General features: G+C 39.2%; 1 protein-coding gene across 1 annotated transcript in view; it reads left to right on the top strand.

Moving 5' to 3' along the window:
• LOC309641369 (uncharacterized protein) overlaps positions 1 to 16,247 on the top strand; it is a 41,376-nt gene extending 25,129 nt beyond the window's left edge. The window contains exons 3-4 of the mRNA XM_082421301.1: positions 5,299 to 5,368; positions 14,001 to 16,247. Of these exons, the coding sequence (XP_082277427.1) occupies positions 5,299 to 5,368; positions 14,001 to 14,044 (114 nt within the window). The 3' untranslated portion in view covers positions 14,045 to 16,247. The remainder of the gene's footprint in view (positions 1 to 5,298; positions 5,369 to 14,000) is intronic.
• The last annotated feature ends 3,712 nt before the right edge of the window (positions 16,248 to 19,959 follow it).

The raw sequence follows: 19,959 nt of genomic DNA, 5'->3' as shown, positions 1-19,959 counted from the left end.
TTCTGACTGGTGTGAGATGATATCTCATTGTAGTTTTGATTTGCATTTCTCTAATGATTAATGATGTTGAGCATTCTTTCATGTGTTTGTTGGCAATCTGTATATCTTCTTTGGAGAAATGTCTATTTAGGTCTTCTGCCCATTTTTGGATTGGGTTGTTTGTTTTTATGATATTGAGCTGCATGAGCTGCTTGTAAATTTTGGAGGTTAATCCTTTGTCAGTTGCTTCATTTGCAAATATTTTCTCCCATTCTGAGGGTTGTCTTTTGGTCTTGTTTATGGTTTCATTTGCTGTGCAAAAGCTTTTAAGTTTCATTAGGTCCCATTTGTTTATTTTTGTTTTTATTTCCATTTCTCTTGGAGGTGGGTCAAAAAGGATCTTGCTGTGATTTATGTCATAGTGTTCTGCCTATGTTTTCCTCTAAGAGTTTGATAGTGTCTGGCCTTACATTTAGGTCTTTAATCCATTCTGAGTTTATTTTTTTGTATGGTGTTAGGGAGTGTTCTAATTTCATACTTTTACATGTACCTGTCCAGTTTTCCCAGCACCACTTATTGAATAGGCTGTCTTTTCTCCATTGTATATTCTTGCCTCCTTTATCAAAGATAAGGTGACCATATGTGCGTGGGTTTATCTCTGGGCTTTCTATCCTGTTCCATTGATCTATATTTCTGTTTTTGTGCCAGGGCCATACTGTCTTGATTACTGTAGCTTAGTAGTATAGTCTGAAGTCAGGGAGCCTGATTCCTCCAGCTCCGTTTTTCTTTCTCAAGATTGCTTTGGCTATTTGGGGTCTTTTGTGTTTCCAAACAAATTGTGAAATTTTTTGTTCTAGTTCTGTGAAAAATGCCATTGGTAATTTGATAGGAATTGCATTGAATCTATAAATTGCTTTGGGTAGTATAGTCATTTTCACAATGTTGATACTTCCAATCCAAGAACATGGTATATCTCTCCATCTATTTGTATCATCTTTAATTTCTTTCATCAGTGTCTTATAATTTTCTGCATACAGGTCTTTTGTCTCCTTAGGTAGGTTTACTCCTAGGTATTTTATTCTTTTTGTTGCAGTGGTAAATGGGAGTGTTTTCTTAATTTCACTTTCAGATTTTCCATCATTAGTGTATAGGAATGCAAGAGATTTCTGTGCATTAATTTTGTATCCTGCTACTTTACCAAATTCATTGATTAACTCTAGTAGTTTTCTGGTAGCATCTTTAGGATTCTCTATGTATAGTATCATGTCATCTGCAAACAGTGACAGCTTTACTTCTTCTTTTCCGATTTGGATTCCTTTTATTTATGTTTCTTCTCTGATTGCTGTGGCTAAGACTTCCTAAACTATGTTGAATAATAGTGGTGAGAGTGGGCAACATTGTCTTGTTCCTGATCTTAGTGGAAATGGTTTCAGTTTTTCACCATTGAGGATGATGTTGGCTGTGGGTTTGTCATATATGGCCTTATTATGTTGAGGTAAGTTCCCTGTATCCCTACTTTCTGGAGGGTTTTTACCATAAATTGGTGTTGAATCTTGTTGAAAGCTTTCTCTGCATCTATTGGGATGATCATATGGTTTTCCTCCTTCACTTTGTTAATATGGTGTATCACATTGATTGATTTGCATATATTGAAGAACACTTGTATTCCTGGGATAAACCCCACTTAATCATGATATATGATCCTTTTAATGTGCTGTTGGATTCTGTTTGCTAGTATTTTGTAGAGGAGTTTTGCATCTATGTTCATCAGTGATATTGGTCTGTAGTTTTCTTTCTTTGTGACATCTTTGTCTGGTTTTAGTATCAGGTGATGGTGGCCTCGTAGAATGAGTTTGGGAGTGTTCCTCCCTCTGCTATAGTTTGGAAGAGTTTGAGAAAGATAGGTGTTAGCTCTTCTCTAAATGTTTGATAGAATTCACCTGTGAAGCCATCTGGTCCTGGGCTTTTGTTTGTTGGAAGATATTTAATCACAGTTTCCACTTCAGTGCTTGTGATTGGTCTGTTCATGGTTTCTATTTCTTCCTGGTTCAGTCTCAGAATGTTGTGCATTTCTTAGAATTTGTCCATTTCTTCCAGGTTGTCCATTTTATTGGCATATAGTTGTTTGTAGTAATGTCTCATCATCCTTTGTATTTCTGCAGTGTCAGTTTTTACTTCTCCTTTTTCATTTCTAATTCTATTGATTTGAGCCTTCTCCCTTTTTTTCTTGATGGGTCTGGCTAATGGTTTATCAATTTTGTTTATCTTCTCAAAGAACCAGCTTTTAGTTTTATTGATCTTTGCTATTGTTTCCTTCGTTTCTTTTTCATTTGTTTCTGATCTGATCTTTATGATTTCCTTCCTTCTGCTAAATTTGGGTTTTTTTTGTTCTTCTTTCTCTAATTGCATTAGGTGTAAGGTTAGGTTTTTTATTTGAGATGTTCTTGTTTCTTAAGGTAGGATTGTATTGCTATAAACTTCCCTCTTAGAACCGCTTTTCCTGCATCCCATAGGTTTTGGGTCATCGTGTTTTCATTGTCATTTGTTTCTAGGTATTTTTTGATTTCCTCTTTGATTTCTTCAGTGACTTCTTGGTTATTAAGTAGTGTATTGTTTAGCCTCCATGTGTTTGTATTTTTTACAGTTTTTTCCTGTAATTGATATCTAGTCTCATAACGTTGTGGTCAGAAAAGATACTTAATATGATTTCAATTTTCTTAAATTTACTAAGGCTTGATTTGTGACCCAAGATATGCTCTCTCCAGGAGAGTGTTCCATGAGCACTTGAGAAGAAAGTGTATTGTGTTGTTTTTGGATGGAATGTCCTATAAATATCAATTAAGTTCATCTTATTTAATGTATTATTTAAAGCTTGTGTTTCCTTATTTATTTTCATTTTGGATGATCTGTCCATTGGTGAAAGTGGGGTGTTAAAGTCCCCTACTCTGATTGTGTTACTGTCGATTTCCCCTTTTATGGCTGTTAGTATTTGCCTTATGTATTGAGGTGCTCCTATGTTGGATGGATAAATATTTACAATTGTTATATCTTCTTCTTGGATCGATCCCTTGATCATTATGTAGTGTCCTTCTTTGTCTCTTGTAATAGTCTTTATTTTAAAGTCTATTTTGTCTGATATGAGAATTGCTCCTCCAGCTTTCTTTTGATTTCCATTTGCATGGAATATCTTTTTCCATCCCCTCACTTTCAGTCTGTATGTGTCCCTATGTCTGAATTGGGTTTCTTGTAGCAGCATACATACATGTCTTGTTTTTGTATCCATTCAGCCAGTCTATATCTTTTGTTGGAGAATTTAATCCATTTACATTTAAGGTAATTATCGATATGTATGTTCCTATTACCATTTTCTTAATTGTTTTGGGTTTGTTATTGTAGGTCTTTTCCTTCTCTTGTGTTTCCTGCCTAGAGAAGTTCCTTTAGCATTTGTTGTAAAGGTGGTTTGGTGGCGCTGAATTCTCTTAGCTTTTGCTTGTCTGTAAAGGTTTTAATTTCTCCATCAAATCTGAATGAGATCCTTGCTGTGTAGAGTAATCTTGGTTGTAGGTTTTCCCCTTTCATCACTTTAAATATGTCCTGCCACTGCCTTCTGGCTTGCAAAGTTTCTGCTGAAAGATCAGCTGTTAACCTTATGGGGATTCCCTTGTATGTTATTTGTTGCTTTTCCCTTACTGCTTTTAATATTTTTTCTTTGTATTTAATTTTTGATAGTTTGATTAATATGTGTCTTGGCATGTTTCTCCTTGGATTTGTCCTGTATTGGACTCTCTGTGCTTCCTGGACTTGATTAACTATTTCCTTTCCCATATTAGGGAAGTTTTCAACTACAATCTTTTCAAATATTTTCTCAGTCCCTTTCTTTTTCTCTTCTTCTTCTGGGACCCCTATAATTTAAATGTTGGTGCGTTTAATGTTGTCCCAGAGGTCTCTGAGACTGTCCTCAATTCTTTTCATTCTTTTTTCTTTATTCTGCTCTGCAGTAGTTATTTCCACTATTTTATCTTCCAGGTCACTTATCCGTTCTTCTGCCTCAGTTATTCTGCTATTGATCCCTTCTAGAGAATTTTAAATTTCATTTATTGTGTTCTTCATCACTGTTTGATTGCTGTTTAGTTCTTCTAGGTTCTTGTTAAACATTTCTTGTATTTTCTCCATTCCATTTCCAAGATTTTGGATCATCCTTACTGTCATTATTCTGAATTCTTTTTCAGGTAGACTGCCTATTTTCTCTTCATTTGTTATGTCTCATGGTTTTTTACCTTGCTCCTTCATCTGCTGTGTGTTTCTCTGTCTTCTCATTTTGCTTAACTTACTGTGTTTAGGGTCTCCTTTTAGCATGCTGCAGGTTCGTAGTTCCCATTGTTTTTGGTGTCTGCCTCCAGTGGGTAAGGTTGGTTCAGTGGTTTGTGTAGGCTTCCTGGTGGAGGGGACTAGTGCCTGTGTTATGGTGGATGAGGCTGGATCTTGTCTTTCTGGTGGGCAGGTCCGTGTCCAGTGGTGTGTTTTGGGGTATCTGTGGCCTTATTATGATTTTAGGCAGTTTTTCTGCTAGTGGGTGGGGTTGTGTTCCTGTCTTGCTAGTTGTTTGGCATAGGGTGTCCATCACTGTAGCTTGCTGGTAGTTGAGTGAAGCTGGGTCTTGGCGTTGAGATGGAGCTCTCTGGGAGATTTTCACCATTTGATATTACGTGGAGCTGGGAGGTCTCTGGTGGACCGGTGTCCTGAACTTGGCTCTCCCACCTCAGAGGCACAGCCCTGATACCTGGCTGGAGCACCAAGAGCCTGTCATCCTCATGGCTCAGAATAAAAGGGAGAAAGAAAGAAAGAAAGAAAGAAGATAAAACAAAATAAAATAGAATAAAATAAGATAAAATAAAGTTATTAAAATAAAAAATAATTATTAAAAAAATTTAAAAAGTAATAAAAAAAAGGAAAGAAGAGAGCAACCAAGCCAAAAAACAAATCCACCAATGTTAACAAGAGCTAAAAACTATACTAAAACAAACAAACAAACAAACAACAACAACAAAAAACAGACAGACCCCTAGGACAATTGGTAAAAGCAAAGCTATACATACAAAATCACACACAGAAGCATACACATACACACTCACAAAAAGAGAAAAAGGGAAAAAAAAAATCTATCAGTGCTCTCAAAGTCCACCTCCTCACTTTGGGATGATTTGTTGTGTATTCAGGTATTCCACAGATGCAGGGTACATCAAGTTGACTGTGGAAATTTAATCTGTTGCTCCTGAGGCTGCTGGGAGAAATTTCACTTTCTCTTCTTTGTTCGCACAGCTCCTGGGTTTCAGCTTTGGATTTGGCCCCACCTCTGCGTGTAGGTCGCCTGAGGGTGTCTGTTCCCCAGGTACGTGGGGAGTTTCTTGCCTTTTGGGAGGTCTGAGGTCTTCTGCCAGCGTTCAGTAGCTGTTCTGTAGGAGTTGTTCCACATGTAAATGTATTTCTGATGTATTTGTGGGGAGGAAGGTGATCTCCACGTGTTACTCTTCTGCCATCTTGAAGCTCCTCCTGAACATGATATTTTACAAGTTAATAGAGATTCTTCCAGAAAAGATTTTTTTTGCAGTAAAGTTTACTTTCAATCTTTCTAATCAGTAAGCTATTGTCTATTGAACTGTCTTAATTTTTGTGAAATAAGGAGGCACTATTTTTATTTTCTTGTTCATTATCACTGAATCCTCTTACAAAATTGCCCTCCTCCCAAGAGAAAACATCATATATCACCCAACATTTAAGCTCTGGACCAAAGAGTACAGTGACTACTGGTGTGTGTAGAGTCAGCAGGGAGTGAGTTTTGGGTTTAAAATTTTAATATTCAGAAAATACCTATTGAACATTCACTAGGTACATACAAAGTGCTATACCTGGTACTGGGAATTTAAAAAAGGAATAGAAACATTCCCGGTCCTCAGGGGGTTTACAGTTTAGTTTCCACAGACAAGACCAGGAAGTCAGAAAATAGCTATTATGCACAGCAGAGAGTGGTAACTTACTGAGAGGCAGAGAGAGCTGATGGGAGAAGGGAGAGTCCATCCCACTGGGACCAGGGAAGATTTCATGAGTGGAATCTTATTAACACCTTAAACAGTGGCCAGCAATGGGTCAGAGAGAATTTGAGGCAGAAGGCAAGGCATGGAGGTGGAAAAGTGGAGGATGGGTATGAGAGCAACTAATTGTGTGAAGAAACGTAGTGATATTTCAGGCTGCAAAGGTAGTTTGGGTCCGATCAGGAAGCATCTTCAGTATCAGGCTAAGGAAGTTCAGTTGCCCATGATTCTTCCCTAACCCTTGTAGTTCTAGTGGGTCCTATTTTTATAATAGCATGTGTCCTCATGTATCCTGGTTAATCTGTTTACGTGCCTACCAATTGTATTAGTCTGGGAGTGATTCCAAGTCCTGGTAAGTCATTTATTTATCTTCCTATCATAGACACCTAGTAGGACACTTGCCACATGGAAGGAGCTTGGAAAATGTGGCATTAATTGAAGCCAACCTCAAGTTTTGTTGCATGAATATCATTCATTACCTGAAAACACACCACACACGTGCATGTGTGTGTGTGCGTGTGCATGTGTGAGCACACACACACAGTTTCATAAAGATTTAAAAATTGACTTTTTCCTCTCAAGGTTATTGATTCTTGATTTTCTTACTGAATTCAGCAGGATCCATTTTGGTATGAGTTGTAGCTTTAACAGACTACAAAAGCTGTTGTCAGCTTGGTGATCACATTTCATGTTCTCAATTTTGGGGGGCAACAGTGTGTAAAAGATTTGGATTCTGAATTGCCTCAGAAAAGGCAGATTACTGGCAGCATTTACTCTAGCCAACCCTTTTAAGCTCACCTTCTGCAGCTCACCCACTGGTGTCTACATTTCAGCCAGAGGGAACTCCTCACCCTCCTCAGGCTATGTCATCTGTTTCAATCCTATCTTTGCCTGTGCTGTTCCTTCTGCTATGCATACATTAGTGACTGTAACAGATAAACTCCTAAACCTCAGGGATTTAGTATGATTAAAGAATATTTATGTTTTGCTCAGATAATAGTACAATACAATCACTCCTGGAGGGTGGCCTTTCTCCACATGTTTCAGGGAGATAGGTTTCCTCTATCCTGTGGCTGCTCCATCTTCACGTCATGACTCTCAAGGTTGTCCTAGTCATCTCCAGTCTAGCCAGCTGGAAGGGAAAGGCCATGTAGGGTCATGAGTCAAGAGCTAAATGGACCAGGCCTGAAGCAACAGATGTCACGTTTCATTGGTCAGAACTGACACAGGGCCATGTCTAGCCATAAGGGAGACTGGGAAGCGTAATCTAGCAGTGTGCCCAGTAGAAAAAGGAAATAGTTTTTGGTGACTTACTAACCAGTATCCTCCACAGTCTTTCCTTCTGGTCACAAATTTCCTATTCTATTCTTTCTTCCTTTTGTAGAACACCTTCTTTTTCCACAGGAGGCAACCCCAAGGCACATGAAGTCAATGTAGCAGTACAAAGTTTAGGATCTTCAGATGATGTCTGTGGTGTCTGGATGGGGCTCTTTGTGGAGATCTGTGAATAAAAAGATAAGTTGTTCATCCCTTCTCCCGCTCAATGTACGGTGGATCAGAGAAGGGATAACTGCAATAAAAGCTCTCTTGGAAAACAAAAGAATGGAAGACAGTTATTAGTTGCTGGTACACATGATATCCTGCTGGGCAGGTTCAGGAAGGTCTCCTGCCCTGTGGGCGGGGAAGGTGCTTGTTTAGATTCTGATTCTGCTTTCCTCTTGGAACTCCCTTGTCTACTTGGTCCATCCTCTGGGTGGGTCTTCCATGTCCTATATTCCATGGCTGCACCTGAAGAGGACATTTGGGAGTTTATTCTTCATGAGGGCTGTACAAATTTCACAGCCTGCTTTCTGCTTGTGCAAACATGAGGTCCTGAGATTGTTTTAATGTTCAAACAGGCAAAGGCTTTTTCAGGTTGAGATCATGTTTATTTGGCAGTACAGTTCACCCAGAAATTTAGAAGGTTTTTGATCTGTTAGCTTCTAGTCAGTTCCATGTGCCAGTAAATATATTCAAAGTTTTGCCTAGATGTTGTTCTCAAGTCTTATTTGCTTCTTTGCTCCCATGCCCTTCTTTCTCAGTTTAATGGTGGTTACCTTGAGGACAATAGGTTTGGGTGGTGGCCACACCATTAATGTAACTTTGTAACAACACTGAGGTTTTTGGAATAATTTAAATGATTAATTCTTATTGATTGTTAATCATATTACAAAGAGTAATACGATATTAAAATATATCATCCTCAGTAAATTAATATGCACTTAGAAAATCTAATGGTTACAGGTAAAATATAGCATATGGAACTTTCATTTAAAAATACAAATTTTATGAAAATTAAGAAATTTTTGAGACTTTGGATAAAGATATATCTTAAAATACTATGAAAAATATTCTTTATTCTGAAACAATGTCAGAAAAGAATACCCAAATTCCTCTAAAACAACTAGTTATAGCTAGTTATCCAGTTGCTGTTTTTGGTAAAATTAACAAGAAAACACATTTACAATTTTATGTCTCAATCATATGTCAAGTAATTAGGATTGAAGAAATATTGTTGACATATACATTAGGTTGACTATTATATTTTCAAAAACAGTGTTCTTTCACTCATTTAAATTAAAAGAATTAAAACATGCTTAAATCTTGTTCTGCTGTTCTAAAAGTGTTTGGAAACATTTTTCTTAATTTTTAGTACTGAAATCCATCTGAATGGATTTACTAATAGTCATTGTAACCAAATGAAATTAGTTTTTTGTGGTTTTAATAGTTCATAGGACTTAATTGTATTTGAAGGTTTGATGAGGCAGCCCCATCTTTCCATCTGTTTCTATGGTCTGAAATCACAGTTCTGCACATTGGACATATATTCTCTCTGTAAAACCATAAGGCAATGAATGCACTCTTCAGAAAAACATGCTGACTGATGGGAAGAATAATTTTCTGAAATTCATCTTGATATACTGAACAAATATCATCCACATCTAAATAAGTCACTCTGTAACTTGGCTGTGTAAAAAGTACTCACAAAACCTACCTGAAAGTTCTCAGATTTCCAAAAATACCCAAAAGCTATAAAATGAGGTAGAATAAAGATAGTAATATCCCAAGAATCTAGCTAATTATATTATTAAACTCCCTGAAGCAAATAAGGTAATGAAACCAAAACTGATATGGGAACAAAATTCAGTAAAACTGACATAATTCTTCTAAGAGCATACACCAGTAACCCTTGGATTTAAAAAGCAGGATGAAAGAAGGCACTACTATAATAAAATTTTTTGAGCCTATGAAAAGCAATTTCAAAATGAAGTCTGTAATTCTAATAATCCAAAGTACTTCTGAGAAGCTTGAATGATCCAAAGTAGGATTTAAAAAGATTAAGTTGTAATAAAGTGACTGAGAATGAAAGAACAGAAAATCCTGCTAAGAATACTAGTAACCAAGCTTACTGAATCTTTGAGCACCTTTTTCACAGAAAAGCCTGATTTACAATGCTTTTGATTGCACCGTTGAAAGTTGTTAGAAGCCCAGTTCCAAGAAACATTCCACATATTTCTGGAGCTTGGATTTTCAGCACATCCTTTAGGCATGGAGTTTATCCGGATGTGAACATCTCCAGAATGAAGGCAAGGCCCTTCTCCCGTCCATCTTGTTGCTCGGGCATTTTGGGAGGCTGAGGCAGCCTCACTGCCTGCAGTTCCTGGAGGACTGGTGTGGCCCTGGAATATGTTTTCTCTGATCCAAATTTCTTTGCATCAGGACTGTGTTTCCTCTCATGATGTTGAGTGGACAGAGGCCTCACAGTGGTGTCAGGGACAGCGGGAGATGCTGTCATACCCCTTCAGTCAGGGCCATCACCCTCAAACTCCACCACAAGTAACTTTGGTTAGCCCAATGGCAGCAGCAAAGCTGGATTTTAATAGGCTTTTGTGTTCGGGGTCTAACAGTTATCATACAGCTTTTCTAGTCAGGCGTCCAATTTCTGGACCCTCAATTTCTGCTTGCAAACTGGCCACTTATTTCCTGAGCTCATTTCTTATAATGCTTTGTTGCAGTACAAAGAAAGTGAGCCCGGTTATTCTCTTGCCAATCACTTTGCCCAGAGCTACGGCCTCACGAGGCATGTGGCCTGCTTTCCAAGTCATCTCAGACAACAATTTTACCAAATATTTTGCCCCTGTAAAATTTGGGTGTCCATCTTTACAGCTCTGTTATAGATTCCTTTATAATAAGTGTTGAGATCAGCTGGTGTAAGTCCTCCAATTTTGTTAGTTTTCAAAGCTGTTTTGACTATTACACATCTTTTGCAGATCTATATGAATTTTAGATTCATTTTTTCAAATTGCTGCAGAAGAAACTGCTGGGATCAGGAACTGAACCTGGAGAAGGAGGGGTCCAGAAAGGAGAGTTGGTGAATCAGGGAAGTCACTAAATAGTCCTCCTGAAGCACTGGCACAGTGGGCAAGTCAGAGCTTGAGGGGAGTCTGCTGAGAGGGACACGTAAGGGGGCAGGTGTAGAGGTCTGTGCAAGGCTGTGACCTGGTCCTAGCAACTGCCTCTGTGAATTTGCATTCCAGTCTCTGGTCACTGGTTGCTGTTGGTCAGCGGGGCAGGCAGACGGGTAGAGCTGCTGGCCCTGGAGCTGGAAGAGGCTGCAGAGTGGAGAAGGAGGGTGAGGACAGGCTGGCATCTGTCATTTCTCTGTGTCTGCCTCATCTTACCTCTAACCGTGACGATCTTCAGAGCATAAGGGCTGTTGCTTCCTTTCACTTCCCAAATCTTGTGCAAGTTTCTAACCTAGAACCAAATCTAACCCCAAACCAAATAGGGAAGGTGATTCTAAAATGTGGTTCCGACTTAGCCAGATGCACACAAGATAAAACCCTTTTCTCTTTGACTGCTCTCTCTGTATCACCATCTTCATCCAACCAGCCACCAACTCCTGTTGATTCTACATCATTATTTCTGCATTATGACCCCTTCCTTTCTCTGCTATTACCCTTCTTTAGCGCAACGCTTCCTACGTTTCATGTCTGAAGTACTGTATTAGCCTCCTTACTTGCAATTACACTCAATCTGGCCATGTAGGTCGAGCACTGCACCACTCTGGGGTGCCATTCACAGACCACATTTCATGACCCTCCCTAGGTTGTAGAGGATACAACTTGCAGAACTGTATGCAGTAGTTCCATATCACATGTAGCCCCGTTTATTCCCCGCCAGTAACCTGGGCCTTCCTTTTAAAAGGTACAGCTGACCATGTCATTCTCCTGCCTAAAATCCTTGGCCTCCCGTGACCTTCTCAAGGTAAAATTTTAATTCCTTAGCATAGCATAAAATCCATTCATGACTAGCTGATGAGTCTAAGCTCTGGAATCAGAATTTCTAAATTGGAATTTTATCTTAGTAATTTGAGAAATATATGACCTTGGGCAAGTCACTTAATCTCACTGGGCTTGTTTCTTTAACTGTGAAATGGAGGAGGAGGGTATGAATACTCTTTTTGTCATCAATTTCTGTCAGCATCCATTGAGAGGTAAAGATGGAATATTCCTTCTGTAGTGCAGTCTCTCACCATTGTCTGTCCCTACCCCAACTCTATGCTTCAGCTAAACTCCTTATAGAAGTTCTCCACGTTGTGACCCATCCTGCCTCTGTGCCTTTATACCAGCCCCCTGAATTACTCTCGTTTTCTTCCCCTGGATAGAATCTGCTCATTCTCCAGGACTCAGTGACTCATCACTTCCTCCTGGAAGTCTCCTCTGCTTCCCTCAGACTTGATTAGTAGCTGCTCCATTGGGCTGTCTCAGCAGTCAGTGCTTGATTATACCACAGTGAATTCTCTTTTTCTGTTACTTGCCTATCTCCCCCATTATGTAAGCTATAGACCATGTTTTCCTTGAGGGTAGAAACTGTTTTACCTGTCTTTATCCTTAGCTCCAAATATAGCTAAGTTCTTAAGAATGTTTGTTAGCAGGTTCTTAAAAATGTCTGTTGAATTAATGAATGGTGATGAACGATAAGGGCTCTAACAGGCATTTTTATACTTCATGGAGAAATATAAGGATGATGGAGGGAAGATTTTGGGACAAAGCATAATAGCAGGAATTCTAGAATTCTGAAATTTAGTGATTTGGTTATTCTCTTAATAGAAAGAATAGCTAAAGACATTTTGGTGAAAGCATTGTTTACTAGCAGTTGTTCAATATCCATTGCTTTAAGACCTTTTATAAAAATATTATTGAATAATCTATAAAAGTTCTTTGAAGAGTATTCTGTTTGTCAGTGGTCAATGGTAATACCTAAAAATATAAAGTAGCTATTCTTGGCAAGTTATGGATCAAAATCTTGGAACTATCAGTTTGTTCTATAACGTCTGTATGAGTTCAATCATTTTGACACCGCACCTTGCCTCAGTCAGTAGTTTACACCTGAAGTTTCTGATGGCACTTTTAATAAAGAGAACAAGTAGTTACATTTTTCTCCAAAATTTCAAATTTCCATGTATTGAATATGTGATGAAATAAGGTACATCCATAAGGATTTTTTCACATTAGAAATTTCTGGATCAATAATCAAGTTTCTTAAAATTTGGAATAAAAATGTCAGTGCATGGACTTAATATCAGAAGATATTAAATCTAAGCACTTCTGTGGGCAATAGACCTTGACCTTTTCCAAAAACCCATCTTTTCTTCAAATAGGTTCCTGTTTTGGCATAAGTAAAAGTTTTAATAAATATGGAAACGATCACTCTCAACATCAATGTCGTGCTTTGTCAGGCTTATGATTCTAACTGCTACCCAATGCATCACGATTCTAAGATTAAGAAGAGTGACTTGCTTAAATATTTTTGCATCTTACAAATGAATAAGAATATGAAGATCTCACTAGAGAAGTGGGCAAAGGGCATATCAAAGCAGTCAGTAAAGAAGAAATAAAAATGGTCAATATATATATAGAAAAATTTGCATATGGAGAAATGCAAACCAAACAACAGTGAGATACCATTTGAACCTGTCACAGTAGAAAAGGATGTGAAGAAAGAGCACTTTGATCCATCGCTATTGGGAGTGTATATCGTCTTTCTCTGCAATTCAATAGTAGCGTTGACTACTTTTAGGCGATTTGGGATGTCTGCCTGTGGAGAGCATGCGCTCTCATCAGCTTCCTGCAGGTGGAGCTTTTATGGGAAAGGCCTCCCTCCACTGGGGAGGCCCGCGGTTTTCCAGGTCTGTCTGTGCATGTTTGGGAAATTCTGTTTAATTCCAGCTACCGCGTTAGGAATCTCAGTGGGCTGCATAACTGATCCATGTCCTCTATCCAACTTTTATCAGAAATAAGGCTGACGTTTTGATTTCCACTTGTCAGTCTCCTCTCTATGGCTCAGTTAGCCTTGAACTGGGGCTTCCTGACACCCCCAAGAATAACAACAACGGCAAAATAGAATTTGGATATTCAAAAACATGGGATTGATTAGAAAGATGTGTCAACAAAATTGGATATGATGCAGCAATTCAAAACAATTCATTGATGCACATATTGATACCTGTAGAAAAGATTCTAATATAGCATTCTGCGTATGAACACACTTATTATATATGTACATAGTCTGTTCTTTTCCTCTCTCTTTCTTTCCTCATCCATATTTTCTAAAGCTTCCGTAACTACACAAAATAGGTTAAATACGTGTTTGCTTCTGTATAGGCTGTTTTCACCGCTGTGTTTCCGGTGCTCATGGAGGCTGGTGTGTGCTTTCCCTTCTTCTTTTGTCTGTTTCCTTGGTGGGGGGAGCAGGGTCTTGGCCACAGGCAGTACACCTGGAATTGGGTCAGCTTTTCTCTGCTGGACACCTCTTTACATGGATTCTTGCACAGGACCGGCCCCCTTGTGATCTGTGGCTACTGACTCCATCCCTCTCTCTTTTCTGCAGAGCCTCGCCTGGTCAGAAAGGAGCTCACCTGTGGGCCCAAATGAGGCGATGGTCATCCTCTTCCTCCAGTGTCCCACGTGGTCTTCTTCCCAGGAAGCAGGATTGATGTGTGAGGAGAGGCAGTGCCTCAACCATCCTGGGGCCATTGAGGGTTGGGAGAATTCTCCCACTCAAGAGAATAAAACCGTAGATACTAACAAGCTCGGGGTGAGCTGGTACACAGAGTTACCTCTAATTCATGGAGATGCCAAAAGCATCATTCGCAATGGCTCCTGGGGAATGGAATTTTCCACACAAGTGAAGTTTCTAGATAACTAGCATTTACTACCTTAAGAACTTATACTATTTTTCTTCATCATTTTTTAAAAAAATTTATTTATTTATATTTTTGGCTGCGTTGGGTCTTCGTTTCTGTGCGAGGGCTTTCTCTAGTTGCGGAAAGCGGGGGCCACTCTTCATCGCGGTGCGCGGGCCTCTCACTATCGCGGCCTCTCTTGTTGCGGAGCACAGGCTCCAGGCGCGCAGGCTCAGTAGTTGTGGCTCACGGGCCCAGTTGCTCCGCAGCATGTGGGATCTTCCCAGACCAGGGCTCGAACTCATGTGCCCTGCATTGGCAGGCAGATTCTCAACCACTGCGCCACCAGGGAAGCCTCCTTCTTCATCATTTTTAGTGGAAATCTTACTGAAGGGCTTTCAATTTATTTCCACAAGCATTCAATATTTTCTTGATGATGCGGTCTCATTCTTATAAAGAACATGTTTTATTGTGCTGTTGAATGGTGATGTTCTCTGAGCACATTGAAACATGTAGTCCCAAAGAGCAGCTCCTGGTTGTACTTTCAAGGCCATGCCTGTGTTTTTTTAGATGATTGGCCTACTTTCCCTGCTGACAGCTGTTCCATCTGACAATCTGTGCGTTCTGGTTGAGACCCTGCTATATTGAAATAGCATTTGGTTGGGAATGGCTCTGATTAGAAGCAAGACTCAGTATCTTGTGGCAGACATTTCTGCCACTGTGAGGCCATTTCCATTGGTTCTGAGTTTGCAGCTGGGTTTTGGCCACTTAGTTATAGTAGTCAGTGGTCTGACCTCTTGTTGAAGGGGCTATTCTTATACTTTGCATCAAGGTTTCTAGTCACCTTTTTGACAACCAAGTTAAAATTCACATTTTCCTTTACAATCAGGCTTCCTTATAGATTAGTGATCACTTATATTATAATTTTAGGAACTGTGGTTCAAACAAATGAAGTCAATTTTCTAATCTCATTGGCAATGAAATGTTTATGAACTTCAGGATCTGTTCCTGAGGCTATGACTGGAAATCACGAGTTTTTTCTAAAAGAATTTTAAGGGGATAATTGAATGATCAAGCATTCATGTATTTAATAACTCTACTCAACTTAATTAAGAAATTCTCATTGATTTTCCATTGCCTAAAGTATAAAGTGCAATTGTTTTAACATCCTATCATTTAGTTTGGCTGCCTAAAAAACACCCAAAACATAATGGTTTAAAACAAAAAAAGTTTCACTATGTTCTATGATTCTGTGGGTCAGTGGGCAGCTCTTTCAGTCTGGGTCATCTTGGCTTGAGTTGAATGGTCTAGGTTGGCCTCACCCACATGTCTGGGATGGCTGGGATGACTAGGCCCTCTCTCCACCAGGTCTTTTATCCCCCGGGGGATAGCCTGAGTGTGTCATATGGCAGCAGAAGGGTTTCCAGCAGCAAGAGAGGGAAAACCCCAAAGTACATATATTTTTCAAGCCTCAGCCTGTGTCACATTTACTAATGTCCCATTGGCCAAAGCAAGTCATATTGGCTTGAGAGCATGGATACAGGAGGCATGATTCATGGGAGTCATCACTGCAATGATCTATCAAAGCACGTACCAAACTATCACTCTAACCCTTCAGTCCCCAAACTGTGGCTCAGGTGCCCTGGGACACCAGAGTGAATTCGCAGGGACTGTTGCAGGATATTTTACAATTTTGAGGGAAACATAATTTTATTCTGTGACTACTGGACATCACAAGAACTACTAGCTTGATGTAGGTCACAATGTCAGTATCATGATGATACATTCCTTTTGGTGCTGTTGTATCTTTGCAAAGCTGGATTTTTGGTGGTTGCTGTGATGGAAAGCAAGTACCGCATGAAAATGATTGTGAAGCAGGAAGTGAGGGTAGTGGTGTCCAATTCGGTTCCAAGATTGCAGAGGTTGTGTGGTGCCTAATGTGTGCATATATACCATTATTAAGTAAATGTGGTTAAGAAATAAGATATCATTTAAAATTTTATGTGTATTACTTTTCAAATATAATTAAGTTGTGAGTACATACAACTTACAAATTTGTTTGGACCTAGCTACTTAATGAATGGAACTATTAAGTATTTCTTTTGGTCTAGGGGCACTGTGATAAAATTAACTAGACACTAAGGATGCCGTGAACCAGGAAAGGTTGGGAACTGCTGCTCTAAACTCATTTTTTCTTTTTTCTTTTCTGTTTTTTAAACTGCTGATAAAAGAAGAAAGTCAAGAAGCAAAACTAGTTTTGGGGAAAGGTGAATGGATTCAATTTTGGTTATTGCTGAGTCTGAGGACCTAATGGACCATTCAGGGAAAGACACAGAACTAGGATTCAGATAGGAGATTTGGAATCAAGCTAAATGCATCTCTGAATACTCATGTGCAGGCTCTCTTTCTGATTGCTTTGGATAGTGTATGTACTCAAGAATTAATTGTAAAAGGAAAAGGTGGGATTGGTGAAAGGGAAGGAACCTAAAAACCAAAACTCAAAACCAACCTGTCAAATGTTGTTGGCTTAATATTTTTGCAAATGTTAAATGGATGCATTTAAATTTCTCTCTTATGTCATATTTTATTGCAAAGGGCAGACCTCTAATGGGGAGCCATGAGGTTTATTGTCCTAGAGAAGGAGAAGGTGAGCTCTTGACCTCTTAGCCAGTTGTTACAGAGATAGAGCGTTTGCTAATTACTTTATTTCCCATTTCACACATCACTAGCTGAGCCCAGAAAGCTCAGATCATAAAGGGCTCCCCATCATATAGAGAAGGCACCTTGTACACAGTTAGGGCTTAACAGGATTAACATCAAAAAGCAGGAGGATATGATGTAAGAAATACATAGACCCTCCTCCCCCCATACACAAATATTTTTTGTCCAGGGAGATTGTGGAAAGGAATAGGAAGAGAAGATAATAATTTGTGTCTTGTGGACTTCCCTGGTGGCACAGTGGTTAAGAATCTACCTGCCAATGCAGGGGACATGGGTTTGAACCCTGGTCCGGGAAGATCCCACATGCCACGGAACAACAACTACTGAGCCTGCGCTCTAGAGCCCACATGCCACAACTACTGAGCCCACGTCCCACAACTACTGAAGCCCGTGCACCTAGAGCCCGTGCTCTGCAATAAGAGAAGCCACCACAATGAGAAGCCTGCACACCGCAACGAAGAGTAGCCCCCACTCACTGCAACTAGAGAAAGCTCGTGCACAGCAACGAAGACCCAACGCAGCCAAAAATAAATAAATAAATAAACAAACAAACAAATAAATAAATAAATAAATAAAATCTTTTAAAAAAAAGTTCAATAAATAAATATTTATTGAGTACCTTCTACAGACTAAATAAAACTTTCTTTCTTTTGGTTGTGGGGGCCCTTAGCAGTAAAAGCACAGATTCTGGGAAACTCGAATACTTCTATATAATTAGATATCTTTGTTAAAAGATTGAGAGTAAGATTAAAAGACAGCTTAGTAATAATGTAGAGAAAAATCCCTACCATAATAGAAACTGCACTATTTTAAGGAAATTAAAAAAAATTAGAAATAGAAATAATATCCACTTAAGCAGATGTGGTGAATCTATCCTTGGTGGTCTGACTGTATATTCTGTTATTAATTCGTATTATTCATTCTTTCATCTCTCCATCCATCCATTCATTTGTCCATCATATATTTATTGAGTACCTGTTATAGGCTCTATGCCAGGTATTAAACAAATGGATTGGAAAAGCGTTTTCTCCCTAGGGTTTATTGTATAGTTGGGGAGTTGAGGGGGGGGTGGTAGAAGGCTGGCTCATGTGTGTGTGTGCACACGTACAAACGTTATGTACAGTAAAGGGTAGAGGTATGTAATTTTTCTGGAATTTTAACACTCACACAAAGTCAGGAGATGAGGCCTCAGGACTGTGTAAGGTAGGGCTCTGGAACTGAGACAAATGAATAGAAGCAGAAGCCTTGTAAGACTGCCCAATACATAGAATAGGAATTAGAAAAATGTGGCTCACCAGCCCAGGAATGCTGGAGGTAGCATCCTGATTTATCATTCTTGTGGGATGCCAAATAAAAAATTTATATATACACTGATATAGAACCTATAGTCCGGTAGAGACAAATGGAAATTGTTCTCCAGAGATAACCAGAGATCATACATGGGACTCCCAGAGAAACAACTCTGCTGAAGATAAAAAATTGCAAATCAGACAAGGAACGGAATCATCATGAGAGGGAGGCAGCAGATGCAACTAGGAGGAGAAGTAACACCACAAGAACTGAAGATAGTAGAACTAGCTAAAATAGACTTAATACTTATTATATTTAATGTTCTTAAGGAGAAGAAAAAAGGAAAAAGCCCACAGAACAACAGGAGAGTATGAAAAATGAACTGAGAGATTAGAAAAAGAACTAAGAACTTTTGGGGAATAAGCATTGGAATGAAAACTCAATAGTTAGGTTAAATAGTAGATTAGGAATAGTAGAATATAACATTAGTAAACTGGAAGATAGATTTGAGAAAATCACTCAGTACAGTATACAGAGAAGAGATACTGAATCTGAGAGACGGATTAAACTGAAAAGTTTCTACATATATCTAATAGGATCAAAAAGAACAGAATAGAATGGGGAAGAGGCAATATCTGAAAAGAAATGGCTGACAATTTTTAGAATTAAAATAAAAGACATAAGTCTTCAGATTAAAGGTGACTATCAGTCTGGGTCAAGATAAATAAAGTCAAATTTATATCTAGAAACATTGTGGAAAACCTGTAGATCAAAGACAAAGAAAAATCTTAAAGTCTTCCAGAGAGAAGAGACAGAGTACTTAAGGACAATTACATAGGGACTTCTTTTTTTTTAATAAATTTATTTATTTATTTATCTATTTATGGCTGGGTTGGGTCTTCGTTGCTGCGTGCAGGGTTTCTCTAGTTGCGGCGAGTGGGGGCTACTCTGCTGCGGTATGCAGGCTTCTCATTGCAGATGCTTCTCTTGTTGCAGAGTACGGGCTCTAGGTGCACGGGCTTCAGTAGTTGTGGTGCACGGGCTCAGGAGTGGTGGTGCGTGGGCTCTAGAGTGCAGGCTCAGTAGTTGTGTCTCGCGGGCTCTAGAGTGCAGGCTCAGTAGTTGTGGTGCAGGGGCTTAGTTGCTCCACAGCATGTGGAATCTTCCAGACCAGGGCTTGGACCCGTGTCCCCTGCATTGGCAGGTGGATTCTTAACCACTGAGCCACCCGAGAAGTCCCTGTCACAAAAATTTGATCCACAAATTAAATTAAAAAATTTTATTTTCATGATTCCAGCTAGAGAGTTGTTTAGCCAAGGAGTACCTACAAGGGCTTTTGTTTCTTAGATGTCTCTTGTTCATTGGTAAGATCAGGGCATAGGATGAAAGTGAGAGGATGAGCAAAGGGAATTCCTACTACTTTGCACAATAATGCAAGTTGCTATCTCTGTTGTGGACAGACAGAGGTGCAGATTGTATACATTGGGAAAAGCATGAGTCTTCTTTTTTCTAGACTTGGACTATATTGACTCTGAGGCTTAACATTTGTCATCAGAAGGTGAATGTGTAAATGTCGGAGCCAGTAGTTAATCACTGGATGATCAAGTAGGCACAGTTGTCTCTGACAGTGGTCACAAGACTCCAGAAGTCCAG

Source organism: Balaenoptera physalus (genome assembly GCF_965194825.1).
Source record: "Balaenoptera physalus genome assembly, chromosome: 1".
NCBI classification, from domain to species: Eukaryota; Metazoa; Chordata; class Mammalia; order Artiodactyla; family Balaenopteridae; genus Balaenoptera; species Balaenoptera physalus.
The sequence above is the reverse complement of the archived record's forward strand: the minus strand, read 5'-3'. Positions and strand labels throughout refer to the sequence as shown.